Genomic DNA, 25,839 nt, shown 5'->3' with positions numbered 1-25,839 from the left:
CCCCCTCGTGGGTGTTTGTTTTGTATTTATTATTAAAGTCTCTGTTAAAACCCCTTACCCGATGTCTGCACCTGGGTCCTCTGTCCGTGTCTCACCCCCCCCCCCCCCCATGATCATGACAGTTTTGTTTTTACATTTACATTTATTCATTTAGCAGACGCTTTAATCCAAAGCAATTATAACAACATAGGCAACAAAATGCATAAGTGTATCAAAACTAGTCCATTAAAGCCTAGCACAGTATACAACGCTAAGAATAGTGAGGTTAATACAATATATATATTTTTTATAAGAAGACAGAAATGAATTCGAGGTTAAAAGAGGTTTTTCATCATCTTTCTCACAGGTGACCTGAGGATAGAATCCTGAGGAATGATCCTCAATAGTATGATTAGCTTCTCAGATTTGTATCCAGATTGAGTTTGTTGATCATTTCAAATGTGTAAATCTGCAGAGTTCAGTGTTGTTATTCTTTCCCTTTAGTAGTTCTCAGGAACATCCCTTGAATAAGCGGAATTGGTAATATAAACTAAACGGCAAGGCTAATGTTACTTTTAAAGGGGTCATATGTTGCGAATACGTGTGTCTATGGTGTGTTATAAGTTGCCCATGTATGTATTAGACACGTAAAATTGCAAAAATGAAAGCGTCTGAAAAAAATTATGCCTTAAACTTCTCGTGCAACCACACCCCTACGTATATACGTCATTTCTTGGTATGACTTGACTAAGATGCCCAAATGTATACGTAAGTAAGGTGGGGGTACCTGTAAATCTAATTGTATCTTCCATGTCGTGGAGATGCTGTGTGTTTCGCGGCGAAAAGAAAGACTCTTTGGTTGCCATTCCAGAAGATAAGACAACTAAAAACAAATGGTCACATGTTATGTACAATACTGTCCCAGTACAGTAGAATGCAAATATTTCAGTATTCTACCAATCACTTTGCACTGGTTAACTAGCCAATCATAGCGCACCTCGCTTTTCAGAGCAATGAGCTTTGTAAAAAATCTTTTAGAGAGGCGGGGCAAAGAGATGACACAAACCTGCACAATATGTTTTTGAACCTTAAATCGTGTATACACATTGCATTACATCTTAAACAAACTATAATATTCGTTTTAGTCGTGTCATATCATCCCTTTAAAAGAGACATGCTGTGTTAACATGCTGTGAAAGGTTTGAAATAATACATCGCACAGTACTATTGTACAGTTTGATTCCAAACAATACATGCACCCAACAAACATTAGTAGGGACATTAACCAAAAAAAAGTGCATTTGTATCACATTCTCAGTTCTGAAGAAATAAAAACACATTCTACACCTGTGTGTAGAAGTTTAGTTTGATAACACAAAATATTGCACTGATATTTTGTGCAATTAGGCTTGGTCTAAAAACGTTGTTGTGTTTGCTACTGAGCATTAGCTGTGGGAATACACAAACCTTTGAGCTTGTCTCATTTATTTTGCATGCTTTATATAAGCATGGGAACTCAGAGAGAATGTAAATAGTTATTATGTATTTAATAGAGGTTTTGGTATAGTTCATATCGAGATGGTAAAATCAACCCGTCAAATTAATTAAGTCAATTCTATGAGTTCATAACGTGAATGCATGTTGTGTTTTGAAAGGCATTTGACTTTATAAGAAGATGCATGGAAACATTCTTTCAACCTTTAAACACGCACAATGACAATGTAAGGTTTGATACAAGGTTTCCTTCAAATTTATTCATTTTATGAATTGTGTGTGGGTTTAGGGAGTGGTTAAACGCTGTGGTTACTGTAGCTCAATTCATTTAAGAGATGCCCACATTAGATCCAGCTCTTCCATTTGACGAGAAAAGACCACTGTTGACAGACACAAAGCATGTTTGTGTTTGCGCGCACGCTTTTGTGCGGATGCTACCAGCGAGGGTGGGAGAGAGGGGGACAGACAGAAGTTGAGTGATCGGGCGGGTAAACCATGTCTGGAATGTTGTTTCGTGTTGAAACTCGACCTCTTCTCGAAAGGCCAACAACTTTCATTTAACAGGGTTTTTTCTTACACTGCAGCAGTTTGAAATGTTCATACTGTAGCTCTGTTGGCATAGTGCCCGCTGCTCGCCGGTCATAGCATGTAGTTCACAATGGGTCAATAGGGAATATGATGACGTCTAAGTGATCGGGACAAGTCCCCCTAGATCTAAAGTGCAGACAATCTCAGATTTCGGTGTGGTAGCCTGCTAGGATTGACCTTTAAGGGATAACAAAAAAATATCATTTATTCACCTGTATTTCATTCCAAACCTGTATTACTTTTTTTGCAGAACACAAAAAAATATTTTGTAGAATGTTGGCAACCAAACAACAATGGCCCCCATTGACTTCTATTGTATAATACATTTCTCTAAAGATCTTCTATTTTGTTCCACATATACAGTATTAAAAATGACATGGGGGTGAATAAATGGTGACAGAAGTTAAATTTTTTGTAAACTATCCCTTTTATAGTATAGTACCCTAAAAGCACTCCTTGCAGAAGATTTTGGTCCAAAAGATGTGGAGGAAGGAATGCAATGCTCCCACAACGCTAGTTGAACAATTGGTTATAGATCTGTTTTCCTGCAGTGTTTTCTGATTTGGAGCGGAGCAGGAGGAGAGAGGATGTGTTGTGACTGTGATGATGATTGACTTGGATGGATATGAAGGTTTTTGAGCAAGTGAGTGATTGAGGCGCAGAGGATGTTTAGACACTGCTAGATGGCATTTTGGTGAATGATGTTATGAAAGGCAAAATGGGACAGGTGGCTGTGTGTATTCTAACAGGTAAGTGAACAATGTTTACATTTACAGTTTGACCTTTTGCTTTACCTGTTCCACATTTTGTTTTATCATTGAGGGAGATAAGAGATGAAGGTCAGGGGATATTGTGTAGCTTATAATGACACAGCTCTGTGTTGTTTCAAGGGATAGACTGTGTTTAGTCACTGACGGATGAGACGGTCTTTCTCTTCAGTCATCATGCTTCACATTACAATTACATTATTACATTATTACATTATTACATTATTACATTATTACATTATAAAATTATTACATCAAATTCACATAGCATTCGCATTCGCATTCGCATTCGCATTCGCATTCGCATTCGCATTCGCATTCGCATTCGCATTCGCATTCGCATTCGCATTCGCATTCGCATTCGCACCACATCCACCGCCATTGTGTTTGTATGTGTACAAAAAATGGCCTGTTGACAGTTTGAAACAAGTGCCTTCTTGCCATTACAGCATCATGCCTCATACCTCTGTAATGGAGACTTCAGCAGCTGACTGATTTGTTGAAAGTATCCCATCATGCCCTGATGTTTTTTCCGTCTGTTTTTGTAGAGTTACTGGGCTCCACAAAGAGGCTGAATGTCAACTACCAAGACCAAGATGGGTAAGATCTCTTATTTTCCACACGTCATTGTGTGAATTACAACCTGTGTGAATTGGGTATAACAAGGAAACTTTTCACATTTTGTTTTTTGGTTTGGGATGACACATGGAAGTTTTTTGCAGTTATTTGACTGCATCGCCTGTTAACAGTAAAATCTGTTAAATATCCATGTGACCGTTTGGAATATCTACTGAGGAACCTATTAGAACCAGACTACATCTACATTCATCTTCCTCAATGACTTTGGATGTCATCTTTGTCAGGTGTGAGGTATATTTGACATATTCTAGAAAGTAAATGGCAGGTGTAACAATGCCAGAACAACATGGCGCTGCCAAATTGATATTGAGGTTAATAATCAATATCAATGATTCAAGTTTAAGATGTAAAGTTCACATTTACATTTTCGCATTTGGGAGACAATTTTATCCAAAGTGACTTACATGACATACTTTACATTTTGTGCCATGCTCTAACCACTGTCGTCAAGTTAACAGTGATTGTAATAATTCAAAACATTCAACAGAATTTTTACTACACAACCCAAAACTATAATTTTATCAATGATAAATAATCGTTTAGACTTTCCAGTATAGTTTTCTTTGTAGTACAGTACATCTCAATGAATGGAGTAATAGGCTTGTTTAACTGTTTACTATATGCCTCACAGGTACATGAAAGAATAGTGCTCTTCCATACTGCATCTTGTTTTGTTTGCTGTGGTTTTGTCTGCTTTGATTCTATCCAAACATTCAAAGGTGTTGTAACACCGTCCTGTGCAAGTATATTGGCTGATCTCTGATATGAAAACTAAAGCATGTCTTGCCTCATCAGTATACCTGACACAAACTTCATTATTTGTTTTATAATTGAGATTTTTTTAAGGTATGGTTCATGTACAAATGTAATTTGTCTGTGCATCTCAGGCTTTGTTGCACTGCTCATCTTCTTATTATTTGTAGTGGGATGTGAGTTTCAAGCTGTGAGGACGGGCTGATAAATTATCCTCGGATTATAAAGTGTGCACCGCAATATCAGTCAGTGAGTGCAAAAAACCTAACAGTGCCCTGCTTTTGCATTATAGGTCTCTGTTTTGCTTTGAAATACGATTGATTACTATTCCGTGCCAAACTCTTCAAGGGATGGTTTGGGATTAGACTGCATGTTTGACTGCAAACGTTTGTGTGCATCTGTGTACTGTGAGCCCCAAACTGATTTGTTTTAAGGAAGATGAAGTGAATAGTTTTATACTTTTATACTTGTTTATTATACGTGGAGTCTCTCTATGGGCCATCAAATCATTTCTGAGTTGTTATTGTCCATAGCTCAAAGATGATGTGACATTGTGGCAACACATGTATGGAAACAAGCGGTTGTTGTTAAATCTGGATGGCCCATTAGTCTAGAGAGATGAGTGTGGCAGAAAGTTGAAAGCGCATCTTGATGAAGTTTACGGGAGAATCACGAGTGCTAATTTTCAGAGGAAGAAGAATTGAGAATCAAGTTTCGGGACCCTGCTGAGGTGCAGGAAAGCACTTTATTATTCATCAATGCTACTGGCGGTCTTTATTCCAGCTCTTTCTTTCTTTCTTTCTTTCTTTCTTTCTTTCTTTCTTTCTTTTTTTCTTCTTTTTTGACTCCTAGGCCCCCCATTGTATTTAACTTTTGTAGTTTTCCTGTAGCTCAGTGTTTAGGGCATGGGTCATGGGTTTGATCCCATGGATTTCACATACTCAAATACAAATGTATGGTATCATGCAATGTAAATCGCTTTGGATAAAAGTGTTTCCCAAATACATTAATATAATCAAAAGCCCCCCTCCCACTCACAAAAGCCCCAAATTTCAACCAACCAAAATATTTTAGAGCTTGACGATCGCGAAAAAATAAGGCAATCTTGGTTTTTAGTTTTTTAAATGTAATTCAGTGCTCATTTTGTCTAATTGTAATATATTAGTTATGCCCCTTTGAGGCCCCCTTTGAAGTCAGCTGGAGCCCCCTTGTGGACCACGGCCCCCCGTTGAGAAACCCAGTTTTAGATCCTGACTGCTCATCTGAGGTGCTGTGATTGAAAATCACACAGAAGTACAGTATGTGCTTTGATTTATTCACAAATTGTAATACTGTCTATCTGAGGTCTGGGGTTAACTCATACAGGGGTGTTTAAGTTACTAGAATACACGTTTTGAGAGTTTTAAGAGCATAAACAAAACACGACAGGTGTTGTCAGGAAGGCCGAAAATGGGTTAAACTGTTGTAATCAGTGTTACTCGTTTACATATGCAAACCACCAAACTGTTTTGCTGTGTGGACTTTTTGTCCTATTATATTCTTTTCTATTCACCCATACATGGTACTTGAAATCAGTAACGCCATCTGTAATATGGGAATAGCACATAAAATAAGTCAAAGCCCCGTGGATATTTTTTAACACAACTCCACTGAAAGATTGGGCTTAAGAAGTGTCTCTTGTGGATGTGTTTAGAAATGCTCTCAGTCAGTAGCTCAGAAGTCTGGATCAGATAGTGTGAGCCACACCATAGACCGAACACAGCATGCTTCAAATACATGTCATATTAATCATCTTTGCGTTACTCGTACTCAACATCTGCGGTTTCAGAACAACGGCCGCAGGGTAATCTTTTCCTCTTTAATCTAACAGTTTCACAAAACTCATGCACTGTTGTATGATTTTAAACAAGTCCTGGCTGATGTTATGGGGGTTGTTTTGGTTTTATGTCTGGTTGGGGGATAATTTGAGTAAAGTTTTGCTCCTAGGAGATAAGGGGTTGGTTTGTCTTCTGTGCATGAAAGGACATGTAAAGAACACGCAATACAATTTGGGAGAAGACTGGATGCTTCATTTGGAATATGTTTAGGAAATGTTGCAAATCGGTGTGTAAAAATCTTAGTTTGTTAGTGGTGCAAAGAGTAAGGTGTGTTTAGAATGGGCAAGCCAAAAAGGTACATTCTACTGTAGTAATAATGATACAGTTTGTTTCAGACTTTTATTGATATTGTTATCAAGACACAAACATTTTAGGAAATATTTTACAGTAGATTTATTAATTCGTAATAAATTCAAAATGTTATAAAATCTTCCATTTAGTTCTTCAAAAAAGCTGGACCAGTTACATGTTGACTTTTAAAAGCAAAACATCAACAAGTTACTGTATTTGGGCAGCATACACTGACTGTCAGGACTGCATTGTTGAACTCTGTGGCAGACAGAAACGGTGTCAGGCCTGCCAACTTGACCATCTTAGATAGCAGATGAATCATTCTTAGGCAAAATGCAATTGCAAGTTCAATGTGTAAGCTGTTTGTGACTTTATCTTCCGTGGAACACAAAATAAGAGTGGTTTTGTTTCCATTTAATAAAAGTAAATGGGTGTAATGTTGTTGGGTACCAGCATTCTTCAAAATGTTTTCTTTTGAGTCCTGCAGAAGAAAGAATTTCATACAGGTTGTGATTGACAGGGTCGAATAAATGTTGAAATCATGTGTTCTCATGCAGAACATTGACTCAGTATGGCTCATCAGATTGAAAAAACCTGATTTACTTAACATTTGAGAGCTGTTATTTGGCTTTACCTTGTTTAACAAATAGAGTAGCTGTTTTCATGTTTGAGGACTTATTACATTTTTCTCTCTACAGATTTTCAGCACTTCATCACGCCGCTCTCACTGGCACCACCGATCTTCTGTCTCTGCTGTTGGAGGCGCAAGCCACCGTGGACATCAAAGACAGTAATGGTGAGATGCTTTTGTCCCCTCTCTCTCTCAAACTCCTATCACTGTCCAATCACTTTAAAATGCATGTCCTTACTTCACAATGCTTTGCATGTAAAATGTTGCATCACTGGATGAGATGGTTAATATAAATTGTTGCCCTTTGTGTTGTCCCATTCATACACACAAGCCTGCTTTTCATCTGCATTTGTGTATCAGACAGAAAGTGTTGACAGTTTATAAGCCTATTCATACAAATAGTAATTCATATACTTAACACCTAAGACAACGGGAAGTCGTGTTACATTTTTTTATTGCACGTGGCCAATACAGTACACAGGGTGATCGTATTTTTCCACAGAACAGGAAAAAATTAGTTTTTAAGTGTTGAAGAATCACTATCTGTGAAAATTATGTTTTGTAGGTATGCGTCCTTTGCACTACGCTGCCTGGCAGGGGAAGGCTGATTCTGTTCTTATGTTACTGAGAGCTGGAGCGTCTGTGAACGGAGCATCTCAAGATGGACAGATCCCTCTCCACCTGTCTACACAGTACGGACACTATGAGGTGGTACGTAGCTTACTTTTTCTCAGTTTTTCAGCTCTTTGTGCCATTCTGCAATGACTGAATGGAAAGACAATGTCAAGAGTCACAATGGTTTTACATAGTCATTTACATGGAAGTTCATTGTAGTGAATGAGGTGTAGCTGACTGGTTTGCCTGGATGTCCGATTTCCAGGGAATGCATGGAGTGATGAATGCACAGCGAGTAACATTGGAAAAATGTCTCACACGAGTTTGCAGTAAGAGGGTAGTCACATCATCTGACGTTTAGCAGGTTTTAAATCATTGATTTGGTTTTGTGTTCACCAGATGCCTCTTGTTGGCAGTGTAGATGGTATACACTGCAAGCAAGTAGCGTGACTGAACTAGAACACTCCCATTATAACAAACATGGGGTTGACATAATGTAAACAGAAGTTTTATTGTGCATTGTGGATAGCTTTGTTTATGATGGGAACATTCGTGTGAATCCATGGACAGTTTGAGCTTGTGCGTAACTGTAGGTTATGTGTAAGCCATCAATAAACTTTCAATGAAGGATTCTTTTATTTGAGATTCAGTTTTAGATACAGTTGTTATACATTTTATATCAGTGGTTTAAGTACTCCGTTTTGAATACATTTAGATTAGATGCAACGTTATTGTCAAAAAAATGAACGCACTTTATATACAGTTTTTATACTGTTTTGTCCCCTTTATATTTACATCAATATTGTGTCATTAAAAATACAAAATTGTAAACGTCAAATGCCCTTTATTGCCCCATTCGTGACTGTAAATAATAAAGTGATATGCAAGTTTGGTAGTGACTCTTTATATGTGATATGTCCTTTAACTCAAGCTGTTAAAACTCAGTTTTGTTAAAAAGCCTAGAAAATGCTAGACTTTCGGTCGTTGCATGCTAAAGTCAATAGCTTTGTTTCAAAACAGTGCATTTTTTAGTTCATCTTGTTGTGTGTATGTGACACCTCTCAGAACCGGGATAGAATGGCTGGTTGTTTGGCTTAAGCTGCAGAGTATTCCCTTTCCTGAACTCTTCACAAAACAGGTCACAGATCTGCATGCCAGATAACATAATATCCCACAAAGAATTTACAGCATTTCTATGCCCTTTCCCTCATATTCATTGACCTTCCTGGATGCCATTTCAGCTTTTCATGTGAGCAGACTAAAACCGATATGGCTTTTGACATTGTCCTTCGACTGTGTAATCCCAGAAAGCTTATGCGGCAAGACGCGGCTCCTATTGCCCTTTCAGTGTATCTCTGTGTTTATCTACTCAGTCTGAAATGTTGATGCAACACCAGTCCAACCCCTGCACTGTCAACAAGGCAAAGAAGACCCCTTTGGACCTAGCTTGCGAGTTTGGAAGATTCAGGGTGAGTGAAAAGGAGACTTTGTGACGGACATTTCATCTGTTGTGAATTTGAGATAACCTAAATCAATAATCAACAATTATCTTTCATCTGAAACATAAACTTTTTCTCCTTTTCCAACTGACATCTCATCTATCTGACGTGTATAACAGTCTATATAGTACTATACTACTAACTGTCCAATGGCCAGGTTTCCAATGATTCCTGAAGGATGAAACCTATCCCCGCCCTACATTTCATCTCGTTCCAGAAGTTGTTTTAGATAGAAATATGTCACAATTTGGGAGATACTGATCTTCTATATCATGCCGACTTAATACTGTAATAGTGTAGCTAGTTTAAAATATCGCTAACATTTTTTATATAGAGTTTTATTATAAATTCTATTATATAGAACAAAATTTGTTTCTGTATAGGACATAAACATACGTAAATGAAGAAAATTATATATTCTATATTTATGTCCTGTCTTCGTTTGTTGGTCTCATTGCTTCTGGTTTGTGCATTTGAGTTCACAGAAATCCTACAAGGTGTGTTGTCTCTCAATAACAGTGTCACATCCTTAATGCATCTTTGTTTCCCTCATCTTAAATAGAATACACAAGCATAGACTGATATTTTCAGACGTCTAGACTCTTACCAATAGGGGAGTAAATAATAAAACTGTAATAAATGCAGTTTATATTTCATGTTTTGACTGAAAAACACATCCATAACACTATAATTGCCTTAAAAGATTACTCAGCAGTGTATTACTATAGGTTTTGGGAAGGTTTCCTATGCTATTGACCAGAACTACTTTGAGGTTTGCTATTGTTTTATTTATAACAAATTGTGCGAACAAATATTTTCCAGCATATGATATGGTTTTGTGATCAAAACTGAAGGTAGTCGTGTTTAGCTTTTATTTTGGTACATGTGCATGAATAGAGTTTAGAGCTTATCCCTTTTGAAACAGCTGTGCCATTTTATACATCCATCCGAGTTATTCCACTCTGTATGCAAGCTCATAGCACTGAAGCTATTTCCACACTGCATTCTGAAAGATAATTATAAGCAGGAGTTTATGACATAACCGAGCTTGAATGAGGTCTCGATTATTTTGGTAAAGACTGTATTACACACTCAGCAGCAAGGAATATAGCTAAAGTAAGCTGGAACATACTGCTTACAGTGGCACATGCTGGGCAAATTAGGATAAAGGGCTTTAGAAGATGGCTTTTCTGACAGTTTACTGAACAAGTCCTCTTGAGAAATCTTTAATTCACCTTCGACTGGATTTGCCAGGCCAAACCGTTTCTTTTGAATCTTTTACCCAAGTCATTTGAAATTACAGAATGCAAATGCTGCCGATCGGCAGGCTGATGGTATGAGTCTAATTTAGCAGCGCCACAGCGTGTCAGTTGCTGGGCTGCGTGAGGATTCTGCCTCAGCTAGAAACTGAATTACATTTGACAGATTCTCATTGGCAGAGAGTGCAAAGTCATGGCTGTTTTGTATTTCTGACGTGTTTAGATATAAGCAGACACAAATGAGGTGCTTTTTGACTGACAGGTTAACTCACCAGCTCTGATTTCCTTCCCTCAGGTGACCCAGCTTCTGTTAAGCAGTAACATGGTGGTGGCTCTCTTAGAAGGCAATGGCAGAGATAATACTCCCCTTCACCTTGCTGCCCGCAATGGCCATAAAGACATCATCAGGTCTGCTTATTGCTTTTTATTATGTGTAGATTGATGTTTTATAGAACATTGTGGTATCTCTTGAGCGACTGATTTGCAATGGTGCTCAGTTCCCCACATAAGTACTCAACTTGCGATAAACACTCTCATATAGCACACGGAATTAAATGGGATTTTTTTAAAAGCTCAACTAGTTTTGTCACAGTATCACAATTTTCACTACATGACCATTGCGACCATAAGAATTCACAATATGGCATAATGTATCTGTACATTTTTGCCTAAAAATCGCAATTTTACATCCATGTTTATCGCGACTAAGTATTCACAACGCAGCAATATGACGATATTTGTTAAATTTGTAACAATATCAGTTTTGTAGCAATGTCTCAAATCTCACTGCGGCTCAGCATTGCAATATTATCGCGATTTCGATACCGGCGAAATTGTGTAACAAAATCAGTTTTGCGACAGTATTGTAGATTTCACCATATGAATATTGTGTGGCCAGAAGAATTCATCATATCTGTGAAAGTTGGTCACAATATCACTATTTTCACTTCATGGGTAAAAGAATTGGATAAATATTGCATATTTCACTATGATATTATCGTGGCTATAAGGATTCACAAAATAATAATTATGATTTTAAATTTGGTCACATTATCATTTTTGCTGCTGAAACGCAAATATAGTATACGTGAGTATATAAGGGTGACCACACGTCCCACCTTGCGTTGTACCGCACAGCATTTTCACCCCTTGTTCCGCACGTCGCATATTGAGAAAATGTCCCACATTTTCATCAGTTTTCACCTGTGTTGGTTTTAAGTTGTCGCATTAAGAAAACATGTTTTTATACCCAAAACGCATACAAGACGCCATTGTTTATTCATCTATTTAACTCTTGCCAAGAGCAGCAACCCGCTCCACACAGGTGTCCCACAAGCTAAAATAAACGCCACTATTTATTTAAGTCTAGCTTTTATCCAGTGGATGAGAAGACAGCAGTGAATTCGGTCATCATGAGGCTGCGACGTCCGTGAATCAAAACTCTACTGTAGGTCGGGTGGAACTAAAACATTGTATAAACTCTGTGGCTTTGAAACGGTTTATAGGTTGTGGTAAGCGTTTTAAAATAGAAATTATTTGCAAATAATAAAATGCATTATTTTACATTACATTTTGAAAGAGAAACTATTTTACATTATTCATCCGTTCTTTATTCCTTCAAATGTATCTTTTTGAGAAGATCTTCAAAGTGTACAACCCTGTTGTAGTTGGAATGGACTCATTCTGTTATTATATCAGTTTTACGCTACCTTTTAGGGGTGTCCCACACAAACGTATTATCTGTCCCACATTTGGCTTGTTGGGTGGTGGTCACCCTAGTGTATATGTGTGCTAGCATACATACAGCACATGCCAGGGTAAGGATGTCTCCTTTTTGAAAGTAGAGTGGTGTTAAATAGGCGGCCCGACAGGCTTTGGCAGGAGGCCTTGTTGACATGTTTGTCGAGCAATGGAGGTGAGGAAAAGAGGGCGTAGAATGCGCGTGTGGACAGACGAGTGTAGTTCAAACAGATGAGTTAAAGACAAATCGTCTGTGCGTTTGCGGGTGTTGACCTGTGCCGCCCTGCCCCTGCGTGATTGTAGCGAGAGGTCTGTTATGTGAACATATGCAGGAATGATACCGAATAGGGTTACACTCTCCAGTCAGCTGCTTTGACATGCTTCTTTAGCAGCAACCATATAAGAAGTTCTCAGTGCAGCTCTGCACTTTACCACCCGGGTGGAATGCGGCTTGTAAACATAGACAAGATGGACAGAGGTAGAACAAGGCCACTATAAGCTTGTTAGTATGAAGCATTCAACTGCTCTCTATCTTTATCAACCACAATACTGTTTGCTGAACGATTTGAGCATGGAAATAATACAGCTACACTGAATTATCATCTACTAAATAGATCTAGTTGAAAATGAAGCATTTTTGGGATGTATAATCTTAGAGATTTGTACTTGTTTTGTAAAATTGCACTATGATGCAGTGGTCATTTGTGTTGCCGTGGTTTTTGACCCCTTGGCTGGTGTTCTTGCCATTACCACTTGGCTGGTGGTCTTAGAAACTTACCATTAACAAATAGTTTAAGGGTTCCCACTAACATCAGTCTGTGATGTTGATTTTGGTTGGTAGTTTTATTGCTGGAAGCATAAGCGAAGTAAACGAAAGCAAAAATTCATGGTTTGGGTACTAAAGCAATTATCTTCACACACACTGTTGTGCTTGCCTAATGATTTGTTAACTTGTTTTTAATGAAATTGACTACAAGGTTGTGTTTTTGTTTTGTTTAATTTGATCTGAACATACACTTAATCTTAATCATGTTTCAGAAGGTTTACTGGATTATGTACAGTGAGGTTCATATGTTGACTCTCACACATTTAGACTGCTGCTGAAGGCTGGGATTGACATCAACAGAACCACTAAATCTGGTACGGCTCTGCATGAGGCTGCCTTGTACGGGAAGACGGAAGTAGTCAAATTATTGCTTGATGTAAGTAAATTATTGTTCTTTACAGTAGGCAAATAAATAGTCTATGATTAAATGTGCAAAGCTTCTCTTGTCTATACAAGACACACTCTGCAGACACTCAGTTGATGCAGAAGAGTTTAAAGAAAGCTTAAATGTGATTTATTTCGAAGAAACAAAACTGTAAAACATAGCCATTTCCAGTACTGTCTATAACTAAAATGACTGCGATTCATTGGGGTTTGTAGTTGGGACCATACAGGTGCAGAAAAAAATTAAGAGAATTTCAAAATCATTTTCAGTTTTCATGAATCTACTATTTATAGGTATTTGTTTACTGTATAGATACAATTAACATTTTGTTTCATTCTGTAAACTCATAACAGTGTGTCTTCCAAATTTCTAATAAAAATATAGTTTCTATTTGCATTTATTTCCAGAAAATGAAAATTGGAGAAACAGGTCAAAATAACAGAAAAGCTCTGTATTGTCATTTTTCAGACCTCTAATACGGCAAAGAAAACAAGTTTACAATCACTTTTAAGCTGCACAACAGTCATATTCATACATTTATTTAGGAAAGGTTCGAAAATGATAAAAATCTAGGTTATCACATATGGACTGGAAAGGCCACAATACATCCAGAAATGCTGATTAAATGAAATGTTATTCTATTCTATGCTGTATGTCTGAATCTTAAATGCATATAATATCCTTATATGTGTTCATAAAAGACGGATATTCTTTGTTTTAAACTGAAACTTCATTGTCTCTTGAAGTTCACGTCCCGGACTTGGTCTCAACCAAGTCCCCTTCATTTCCTGCCCTTATTATAGTCACAGTTATATCACAGCGCAGTGATATATAACTTTTGTGATAGAAGATTTCTAAATGAGTCATCTAAATCCAATATCTCACCTTATACCCAACAGGCTGGAATTGATGTGAACATCAGAAACACCTACAGTCAAACAGCTCTGGACATTGTGAACCAGTTCACCACTTCACACGCCAGCAAAGAAATTAAACATCTCCTTAGAGGTGACTTAGATAAAAGTATATTTGTTTTCCACCTCCTTGTCTCTCTTTACTCTTGGTTTTGGTCTTCTTTCTTTCTGGTCTTCATCTTTTATTTATCTCCGCTATTGAACTACCTTTTTTGATGTCAGGATGTACAGTACTGTTATCTTTGTCTTGATGTAGACAATAGATGTTTAGAGGTGTGCATTGTGTTGTGTTTTCGATTCTCTGTGGGTGTGTGCACATACAGTATGAGTGAACCTGTTTGTTTCCATGTTATAGAGTTTCATAACATTACTGCTCTGGGGTAGCAATGACAACCATGCCTGGAGATTTATCTCAGTTTTGTTTGCGTGTACGTGCGCCTCTGGGTGCGCAGTATTGCGTGCGTCTGTATGTCTTTAATAAAACTGTTCTACAATGCCTCCTGTAATCCAGGAGCTTGTTGTCTTTGAAGTGTGTGCTTTGGTAAGGAGCCGTGTTTGAAGATGAGGGGGTTTAGAAGAATTTTCACGAGGTGTGCTGAGTGCTGTAGAGTGTTTAAATATTACCTTTCTTCATCTGAAATCTTCTTTATAACCCCACTAGCTTTGTTTAGTATTATTTTGTGTAGCCTACCCTGAACAGTATGAAGACCCCACAGTTTGATGATATTAGTGACACTCATAGGGAACAATATTTTTACATTTGTAGGTAATATCAGGGGTAAATTAATGAATGTTTTTAAGGCTACTTTCTCTCTCGCTCTCTTTCTAATACCCTGTGTGCATTTCTTTGGGTTATGTATATATTAGAGGCCAGTGGAGCTTTGCAGGTGAGAGCGCTGAAGGACTACTGGAATCTACACGACCCCACTGCACTCAACATCCGGGCGGGAGATGTGATCATGGTAGGCCTAAAGCAAAATTGTTTTACAAGTAAACTCCCCATGATTTCTCACAAGAGCTGTACTAATTCGATACTGATAATTATGCCTGAATAATGTGAGTTTTATGTAATAAGCTTATATAATGGATGTATAATGTGCCTGGGCATTGCCTTGATCTGATTTAAAAATGTTCCTCTAATAAATATTGCTTTCCTGTAGCTCAGTGGTTAGAGCCTGGCACCTAGCAATGCCAAGATCATGGATTTGATCACAGGGATAGCACATACTCAGATACAAACGTATGCGCCTAATGATATATCTATATAGTGCTTTTCACAATTTTGCATTGTTGCAAAGCAGCTTTACACACAGTTGGGCAGTAGTTACTTTAGTAAAGAAATCTAGACTAAAGACGCATCTTTTTAATCCTGCATACACTACACTATCATAATATATATATTCCGAAGGTTTAGGCTGCACTAGTTAGATCAACCGGAACCAGGAACACTTCCAATAACAACTGATGCATTTGTTGCATCAAAGAGTGCAGAACATTAGTCTACTCTCAGCCAGTCTTGTCTCATCGTTCCAAGGTTACTAGAGCGGGTCCATGCCCAGAACTGACAAATGCTGTGATGATAGAGCTGGACAAAGGACAGGGCCACTCTACAAAATTATTAATGATAATCTTAAAATCAAATTCTTTTTTTATTTTGCCTTGTTGTGCAAACATTGTCGGGCTTGTGCAGAGGCTGCATCTTTTGCCAGAGGGGAACTAGAATCCCCTGGTTAGGCCTGGTTTCCCTCTGAGGTAGGGAAACTCTTTTCTCCTCCAACAGAGTTTTGGGTTCCTCGCATACTGTTTGCCTGGCCAGGGGCGCTGCTAGAATTTTATAGTTTTATTTAATTAACACTGCATATAGGAATTTATAGTCTGTCTGATATTTGACCTGTGTTTTGACTTGCATAACCTTATACGTTTTGCTTATAGTCAATGTTTTTTTGCACAGCTGCTTTGTAACAATGAAAATTGAAAAAATCACTATATAAATAAAGCTGACTTGACTTAAAGAGAAATAAATACATATATTATGACATTGTGTATTTAAAAAAAATTATTGTTTGGTAAACCTATGAAAAAACATTAAACCCACTTTAAATATGCACAAAAAATATAAGACACACAACACCATATATATATTTCTATTTTCCCAATCTATCTGAAACATGAATCTCAGTCATGTTTTGATTAAATCATGTTCTAAACATAAGAAACAGCAGCAGAATGAAGATGTGAGGATGGTAATTTTGTGTTCCCGACAGAGAACACTTTAGTTACGGTCCAGCATGCCACAGCAGGTTCTGGACGCTCAGGCTTTGATGTCTGATTCGTATGAAAGAAGCGTAGCTTGTGTTATTTGTTGTTGTAGTGCGTTTGAGTTCATCCTGGTTTCTTTTTTCATCCGAACAGGCTTCTCCCCTCACTGACAGGCTTGTTTATCATCAGTGCCTGTGCCGTAGCTTTAAGCCTGAGGCCAGCGACACGTGTATGCTGCCTCATTGTTCACACCTTGTCTGTCTGGATAGCTCCAGGCTGGCATTTCTGCAGGCTTGAAAGACTGCTGTGCTTTTGTGGAAGTGAGATGTTGCAGAAACATTATTTTGGGTGAAATAGGTTTAAAAGCCAGGAGTGAATGTTTTTTTACTGAGACCAACAAACCTTTAATTCTTTCTAGTTGCCAGCAGTTTTAGAGCAAAATTAACACAAGGGAAAGTGATCAAGGGAAAGTGTCACATTTTCCTTTTTAAGGGGATAGTTTAAATTCGGTCATTATTTATTCATCCTCATGTCCTTGCCAATCCGTCTGACTTTGTTCTGCAGAACTCACAAGAAGATATTTTGAAAAATGTTGGTATCCAAAGAACATTGGACCCCATTGACTATATATAGAAACAAAATCAATGACATATTTTTCAAAATATCTTATTTTGTGTTCCAACGCAAACAAGGTCTTGAACATATTTTGAATGACTGTTTAATAAATGGTAACAACATTTATGTTTTTGGGTGAACTATCTCTTGCAAACAACTTACAAATCTATTGTTTGGTAAAATACATATTTATGGTTTCCAACAGGAACTGTACTATTAATAGATTATTATAGACGATATAAAGTAATCATATACAGTACAGTATGCATTATGGGGGAAAGAGTGAAAGGGTGTTGTGAAACTTCCAAAAATAAACATTAAAGTACATACGGGTAAGTCTTGTATTGTAGCAGCTAACATTGTTCGTCTATGTACACTTTAAAGTCGGCATGAAATGGAAGTAGCAATTGTCTTTTTTTCCATGTCGTGACGTATACCCAAGTGAAACGACGCTGTCTTTCAACACTACACAGGTTCTCTCTGCCATGTGTGGAATGTCAACTGACTTTATGTACCACGTTGGGCAGCCAAATGAGGAAAGGATCACATGCTAGGCCGTGAGGTTAGGGGAAAAAGGTTAACCGGCTTTGTTATTTAAAACTGCGCAGAGGTCATTTGGCTTTGAGTACAAAGGTACAAAGAGGGTTTTAATCAAAAACATCAAAAAAATATATATTTTAGCTCAAGCTGACATCTGCAAGTATTCAATCTCTACCAAGTGTTTTTCCTTGTAATCGTGTCATGTTATTGGTCTTTTTAAGGTCATAGAGCAGCACATGGATGGACGCTGGAAAGGGCACATCCATGACAGTCAGAGGGGCACTGATCGTGTGGGATTCTTCCCTCCGTCCATCGTGGAGGTTATTAGTCGCAGATCAGGTACATATACTTTTTATTGTTCCAATTGCACAACTGGTCGATACAAACATCTGCTGTGCTTCACAGCAAAATGAATCATTTAATTCTAACTTTACTACTTTTAAGACATTTCACACCAAAGATAAAGCTAGGTTCTGCATGTTGTTTAAATTACATAACACACTATAAATAAATACATAACTGCTATAAATAAACTATGGTTGAAACTCTAAGGCTGATAGTAAAAATTATTTTATTTTTCATTTAATAAAAACATAAAACAATAAGTGTAATACTGCTTTAAATGTCATGATTCCGCTATCATGTCATGTTTATTCTTGGTCTTGCAGCGGAGTCATGGCATAGCCTTAGGTTTTGTGTGAGAAAGGCATGGCTTTGTTATGAAATGTAGACTTGCCATGTTCTTTCTCGTGTCTCGTCAGTGTTTCCCGCCATCTCGTTTCCTCGTTAACCTTCCCTGAGTGTCTCATTACCTTCACCTGCCCCTTGTTAATTATCCTGTGTTTGTTCCCCTATAAAACATTCTCGTGTTCATTGTCCTTCATTGTATACTGTACCCTGTATTTTGTACCTTGTCCGTGTATGCTGTTCCCAGTCGATAGTTCTTGTACATTGTATTTTGAGTGAGTCTAGTCTTGTCCTTAGTGTTTTTTCCTAGTTTAGTTAGTCCATGTCCTGATTATTATTTACCTTGTCTTGTTTTACCCCCTTGTGGGTTTTTTTTTTGTGTTTATTTTTATATTAAATTCCTTGTTAACCCCGTCATCCCTGCGTCTGCCTGCAATTGGGTTCTCTCCCTACACCACGATTCTGACATTAAATTGTTAAAAAAAGATCATACAATATCATACATTTCCCTGAGTTACAGAAGATACCCACTAAAATATCTTGTCAGGTTTACAACAAAAATCTATTTATGACATATTAAAAGACTTATTACTTTCACCCTAAATGCTAATTACTGTAGTTGTAATATTACATTTTGTTAAAATGTTCCACTATCATAGGCTTTGCCCATTTGTCAATACACATTTTTTGCTCATTTTAAGCACAATAAAATGTCATATGCTCCCTTATTCTTATAACACAAGTCAGAATAAGCATGTGGTCTGAATTTGTAGTACACAAATATTGTGTTACACTGAATGACAATGTAACATAATTTCAACCATATTTTGACAATTTATTCCCCAAACAGTTGAAACCATAAAGTAGACATTTTACTTACATTTAATGTGCTTTCTATGGGCATAAAATTACTTTTGTAAATTTATTTTGATGGGACACCTCAATGTCTTTGACCCATATGTGTGTGTGTCTATATATATATATGTATATATATAAATATATATACTGTGTATAACGACTGTATATACATTATTTATATGCATGTATGTATATATGTAGTATATGTGTGTTTGTGTGTATGTGAAGAGTTTGGTTCCAAAATGAGAAAACTGCAGTTGGTTTGTTTTGATTTAAGCCACAATAACTCAAAAAATACAGCCAACTAACACAATAAAACACAACAAACACATGATAACATAATAAAAACATGATTTTAGAAAATATTATTAACGGAGTTATCTCATTTAGGAACCAAACTCTTCATATACACTGTGTTTACAGTATGTACATGTATGTTTGTATATATATGTGTGTGTGCATCCAAAAAGTGCAATTCTCTTAATACAGAAGATTCTTTTAGATCTGTGGACATATAGTCCATTAAGAAAAGCGCCTCACATGCTAATGAGATTAACAAGAACATATTGGGGACAGCCGGCTCAGCTTTAAACCCCTGTGCCTCTGTGAAGAAGGAGCCAGCCTTCGATTGCTGGAGTTTGAGCAGAAAATCTTTTCCTGAAATGGGTTTGTTTTGTTCAGTTCGAGAGAGCGAGAGAGCGCAGCGACAGACTCAGCATTCTGCCATGTCACAGCGTCAACATTCTGCTGTTCACATGAAATAAGCCTTCACTGTAAAGCTTCTGCCTCAATACTGCTGAAGAGATGATGACGAAGAGGGCAAAGGCACCAGTGCCTTCAGTTCCAGATTTACAGTATATGCGTACTGTCTCTCAATGTGCTGGAGGAAAACACTCCAATCCAAGTTATCTGGATCCACTTCATTTTTATCAAAGGAATTTTTATTATGTCTTTTTCCACCATCGTTGTCTTTCACATTATTTTTAATGTGTTCTAGTGTTTTCATGTAATTTAAAGGTGAACTGTGTTACTTTCTGTATGTTCAATGTTAAAGACCCAGAAGGATAGTTCACTCAAACTGCATTCAAAACCTGTACGTCTTTCTACTGCAGAACTCAAAAAATATGTATTTTGAAGAATGTTGGTAACATGCATTGTCAACAAATATTGCACTGAACAGATGTTGTAAGTTTTTAGTCCAGGAAGACATTATTTTATTACCCATTCTGAAGCCGCACACAATACATTTGAGAGCGAGACAACCATGTTACAAAATGTGACATTTTAAGTGTTTCCATGTTGTATCTATAGGGGGCGCTCTCTCCCGTCAGGCTTCACTACCCATCCAGAGGCATCACATTCTATCCAGGGCTCTGCCCCCACACAGTACTCATCACACCCCTTACACTGATGACACCTACACCCTTTACTCATCCACCCGGCCTGTCCTGACTCACCAGAATGGGCTGGATCAGCAGAACACAGGTAGCGTGACACTCATAGACATGTATTAAAGAACACACAGCCTTCCTCCCTCCTAGACCGTTCACATGTGGACTAGTTATGCAATTTAAACTCTTCTTTAAACCATCATGGCCACCAAGAAAATTATATACTGTAATAGTTGTCTGTTTAGACTAGTGGTTCTCAAACTGGAGAGAAAACGTACAATATTAGACATTTATTGTAATTTACTATCATTTTAAGTTATTCTTGGAGAAGTTTGAGAAACACTGTTTGAAACAAGCACTTCCCAGTGATGAATCCAACCCCATGATCTCTGATATAAAACCCATAAGTTATTTAAGATCCCTAAACTCCCAGAATTCCCCCCTCCTGCCCTTCAAAGTGTTTGTGTTTGCTAGGTCCGTTTCCCGACAGTCCAGCTAGTCCAAGAGAGTCAGAGGATATTTGGGTCCTCAGAACCTTTTTCAATGGTAAGAGTTGCCTGTTCCCAGAGGCCCCTGTTTGTCTCCAGTATCCTCCCAATCCGTGGTCTCATTCCAGTGAACTTCCACAGGTCCAAAATACCAGTGACAGGAGCCTTTGGTCTTAAATGAGGTTTCATAGGTTCCTGTCACCTGAGACTGTCCTTTGCTTGTTTGTATGCCTGCAACCAGATCACCATTTTGTGTCCCTAAATTCAAACCCAAGTCCCCCTCAACGTTCCTTTGTGTTCCTCTACCTTCCTCCACATATCTGCAGAGACTTTTCTGGAGTTCATGCAGTTGTGCGTGTTACCTATTTAAGTTCGAATTTGATAGCAAGCTGTTGTTTATTGCAGGGTTGCCATCTAAAGCAACAGAATTTTATGAGATCTCACCAAATCTTTCTCTGTTAGCAGGAGACAGAAACAGTGTTGGGAGTTCAGGGAGCATGGGCAGCAGTCGCAGTGCCGGCAGTGGACAGAGCTCAGAAGGACCGCATCAGTCACCTGCTGCTGTCCAAGACACAACAAAGGTGGGCTTCAGTTTACAATGAAGTACCAAACATAACCATTGCACTTTTTGGACATTCATCATCATAGTACCATAGGATTTTTGGACGTAAATTAAAGTACATTGCAAAAACAATAGTGCAAGACAATAGTACAGACAATAAGGAGTTTTGCCAGGGTGTCTTTAAACAGTACCATGATTTTGGTATTACTGACATAAAAATACCCCAGTCCTTAAAGTTTCTGTATTATAACCTTTTAAAGGGATTCTTCACCAACAATGAAAATTCTGTCATCATTTACTCACATTCGAGTTGTTCCAAATCTGTCTACAGGAACACAGGAAAATATAGTGTTTGAAGAATGAAGAATTGAAGAATGCTTGAAGAGTTTGGTTCCAAATTGAGATAATTTCAATATCCATTTTTTTTATTTGTGCATTCAATTAATATAAATCAAACCGCAGTTGGTTTGTTTTGATTTAAGCCATAATATCCCAAAAATCGTACACAATAAAACACAATAAAAACATTAAAACCTAATAACATGATTTCTGAAAATCTTTAAAAACTGAGTTATGTAATTTTGGAACCAAAGCAGATCTTGCCCCCATTGACTCCCATAGAAGGAAAATAGAGCACAAAATAAGACATTTTGAAGAACGTAGGACAGCAAACAGTTCTGGGGCACTTTTGACTACCATTGTATCTTTTCCTACCATGGTAGTCAATGGGGGGCTAAGTCTTTCTGGTTATAAGAATTCTTCCAAATATCTTACTCTGTGTTCATCAGAACAAAGAAATGTATCATTAATTTAGTTTTGGAACAACTTGAAAGTGAGTAAATGATGACAGAATTTTCATTTTTGGGTGAAGTATCCTTTTAATATACACGAGTCTCTGTAGTGTGCATGTTTTTTCTGTTTGCAGCTGCCTCCCTCTGCTGGTGAAGTGATAGAACTGTGCTCTCAGCCACCTGATCCCACAAAACAGGCAAACCTTCATTCAGGTTAGCACAATAGCTGTTGCTGTCTTTTTTAGCTGTTGTTCATTAAGAAGGTTAGAAACAGGCTTTTGATGTTACACATGCTCAGAGTTTGCATTCATGTAAATGTAAAAGTCTTTAAAACCAAATAAACGACTGAGTTCAGTTCAACAACTTAAAATATATAATCGTCGCTGCCCTTCCGAAACCTTGAATGTCCAAATGCGCAGGAAATGGAAAATAACTGTACTTCTTAAATGATTAAATACTGTGTTGTCAAAGTTGACAAGCACTTTTTCACACTATTTATGAGTTAGATATTTTCAAGAACCAGTGACAAACGTAAAGGGTGACTATAAATAATGATTTATGGCAAATAAAAATCATGAAATATGGCGATGCCAGGATTCAGAAGGAGAGCAGCTTTAAAATATATACAACTTTTGATAAATTCAAATATCTTCTAATTTTTAAATAGAGATACTGTCCATTGTCAGATTTCAGTGGAAGGATCTCAGTGATCGAGACAGGCAGGCAAAGTTACGGATAAAAGTTGCATATAAATGTCATGGACACAATGGGGTGTGTGTAGGGTCGCTGGGTTAATGAAGATAATCATGAGACTCTTTAAACATTGTCACATTTTATGAAGGTAAGTTAAGTGGAGTCATGTTCATATAGGAACATATTTGTGAAGCTTTATAGTTTCTTAAAGACCTAATTGCTTTTTATAGATTCGTGTGATGTAGAATTATATCATATATCTATGTTCGTGTACATTTGTATTTTTGGATTTGTTGTCGGCTGTACTTAAGAGACGGACCGAGTAGTGAAGTATTTTTGTTGTCTCATACACATGGGCACATTCTTATACAATCACTTATCAAAGCTGCTTAACTTCTCTTCTCCATATGTCAGTGATTGAGGAATTCTTGTGCGATGAGTTCCTGGGGTAACAGGAGAACATTTTTATGTAATTCTGCTGAAACATGTAGTACATCAGCTCACTGGTGTGTTAACTTGTAAACACATTAAAATAGTATGCATGACTGCACTGTGCCTCTATACTGTTAACTGCAGCCTGACCAAAAGATCCGTTTATGCATGTGTACTTCAGGTGCTCTTGGACGTAGGGTGCTTCTGAGCGGCTCCAGAACCGAAGAGCAACATGTCATTCATCCACAACAGCTACTGGATGGCCGGGTGAGATCAGGACTTTGTTCAGAATAGTAGACTACCATACAGCTATTGCTGCGTATTGCCAGCACTGTATGTATATGGTGCATTTCACGCAAATGTTTTGCACGAATAAAACATACCCCACAATACAATGTTTACTTTTTCATATTCACCGTATTACGTTTTTTCTTACTATCTAGAATCAATTGATTTGTGGCCTTGCAACCATGTTTTCTTTAAACTTCTCAATGCTAAACTCTCAATAATCTCTCAAGGATGCTGAGGCTATTTATCAGTGGCTGAGTGAGTTTCAGCTGGAGCAGTACACATCTAATTTCCTCACGGCTGGATATGATGTGCCCACAATGAGCAGAATGACCCCTGAGGTGAGCTGACTCTCTGTATAGTGTCGTACAAAGGCTGGTGTTAACTGCTGTATCCTATACATTTTAATCAGTTTTTAGACATGTTTGAACTCTATAAATATTTCTCTTTGGGGTTTTAGGATCTCACTGCTATTGGTGTTACAAAGCCAGGTCATCGCAAGAAGATCTCGATGGAGATCAGCAACTTGAACATTCCAGAGTGGTTGCCGGATTATATTCCAGTAAATATTCGCTTTATGAGGCTTTCATTTTTTAAAATGAAATATTTTTGGTATACCTTGTAGACAAGGATGTGTACACATATTATAGTATTATTGTATATAGAATAAATGCATTCATATACAGCAGCGGAAAAAAAGAGACAATTTAAAAGTGTCATTTGATCAGCATTTTCTTATGTATTGTGGCCATTTCAGTTCAGTGTCTGTTGAAAATCAAACTTCAGGAGTGACATAAATCCCACAGCAATGTGAAAGACTGACAGCATGACAAGACACCTCAAAACTGTGAAAAAATAATTCTGTTATTTTGACTTGTTTCTCCAGTTTAAATTTTCTGCAAAAAAGTGCAAATTTAAACAATCTTTTTATTTGAAATTTGGGAGAAATATTGTTAGTAGTTCACAAAATGAAACAAAAATGATCATTTTACCCAAAGCTATAAAATAGTAAATTCGGAAGAACTGAAAATAATGGAAAAACGGTCTCCTAATGTTCTTCTGCGGCTGTATATGCTCCAGGTTATAAAATGTAATGGCAGCATGAACGAGGGAATAAATGAATAGAGAACGGTATAGACTGTATATACCAGTTCCATTGTACTTGTTTCTTTGTTGCAGACTGATATTGGCAAATGGCTCAGTGCTATCGGGCTGCCACAATACCAGAAAAACCTGGCAGAGAATGGGTATGACTCCATCAGCATAGTGCAGGATATCACATGGGAGGATCTGCAGGAAATTGGCATCACTAAACTGGGTAAATGGACCTGTCCACAACATATACTGTTGATTGATTGTGGACCAATCCAGATACTACACTATATAGATGGTTTTAAAGCAACAACATAAACAAATGTTATTGTGCATGCACGCTTCCCATACACATCCGCGAAAAATAGAGTCCCTGAAGATTATTTCTGATAACTAGCAAAATAAATAACAAGTAAATTACATTAGCTAGCAAGTAAAAAATATGTCTAGCCAGTATTATTTTGGGTTATACGACACATTTAACAATTTGTTTATTCAATAAATTAAATTATAAAAAATGTATTAATATTTAATATAAATAAAATATAAATTATTATAATATTAGCCACTAGCCAGGCTGATCAACAAACACAGACCCGAAGTTAACTTCGGCAATGCGTGTGTGTCTGATGAAACCGTCTATATAGTCAAAATCACTTGGACCCCACTGTACTCTCTCGATGTGATGTCATTTGTAGCCTGGGGGGTTAGAGCATTGGGCTTGTGATCAGAAGGTTGCTGGTTCAAATCTCAGTACCAGCAGGTCATGACTGAAGTGCCCTTGAGCAAGGCACCTTACCCCTGATTGCTCTGCAGTAATGTGCCACTGTATATAAACTACTTGTAAGTCGCTTTGGATAAAAGCGTCTGCCAAATGAATAAATGT

At 37.5% G+C, this 25,839-nt stretch overlaps 1 protein-coding gene across 2 annotated transcripts in view; it reads left to right on the top strand.

Moving 5' to 3' along the window:
- LOC306905768 (CASK interacting protein 2) overlaps window positions 1-25,839 on the top strand; it is a 53,723-nt gene that overhangs the window by 6,639 nt on the left and 21,245 nt on the right. The window contains exons 3-18 of one of the 2 annotated variants that reach the window (XM_079476652.1): window positions 3,377-3,428; window positions 7,087-7,184; window positions 7,585-7,730; window positions 9,008-9,103; window positions 10,688-10,800; window positions 13,226-13,334; window positions 14,243-14,351; window positions 15,125-15,219; window positions 17,893-18,010; window positions 20,528-20,701; window positions 21,561-21,676; window positions 22,583-22,661; window positions 23,755-23,840; window positions 24,092-24,202; window positions 24,322-24,423; window positions 25,041-25,179. In XM_079476652.1, coding sequence (XP_079332778.1) covers window positions 3,377-3,428; window positions 7,087-7,184; window positions 7,585-7,730; window positions 9,008-9,103; window positions 10,688-10,800; window positions 13,226-13,334; window positions 14,243-14,351; window positions 15,125-15,219; window positions 17,893-18,010; window positions 20,528-20,701; window positions 21,561-21,676; window positions 22,583-22,661; window positions 23,755-23,840; window positions 24,092-24,202; window positions 24,322-24,423; window positions 25,041-25,179 — 1,743 coding nt within the window. Of the gene's footprint in view, window positions 1-3,376; window positions 3,429-7,086; window positions 7,185-7,584; window positions 7,731-9,007; window positions 9,104-10,687; window positions 10,801-13,225; window positions 13,335-14,242; window positions 14,352-15,124; window positions 15,220-17,892; window positions 18,011-20,527; window positions 20,702-21,557; window positions 21,677-22,582; window positions 22,662-23,754; window positions 23,841-24,091; window positions 24,203-24,321; window positions 24,424-25,040; window positions 25,180-25,839 lie in introns of both variants that reach the window. The other variant, XM_079476651.1, reaches the window with a different exon arrangement.

Source organism: Barbatula barbatula, assembly GCF_947034865.1.
Source record: "Barbatula barbatula genome assembly, chromosome: 16".
NCBI classification, from domain to species: Eukaryota; Metazoa; Chordata; class Actinopteri; order Cypriniformes; family Nemacheilidae; genus Barbatula; species Barbatula barbatula.
The sequence above is the reverse complement of the archived record's forward strand: the minus strand, read 5'-3'. Positions and strand labels throughout refer to the sequence as shown.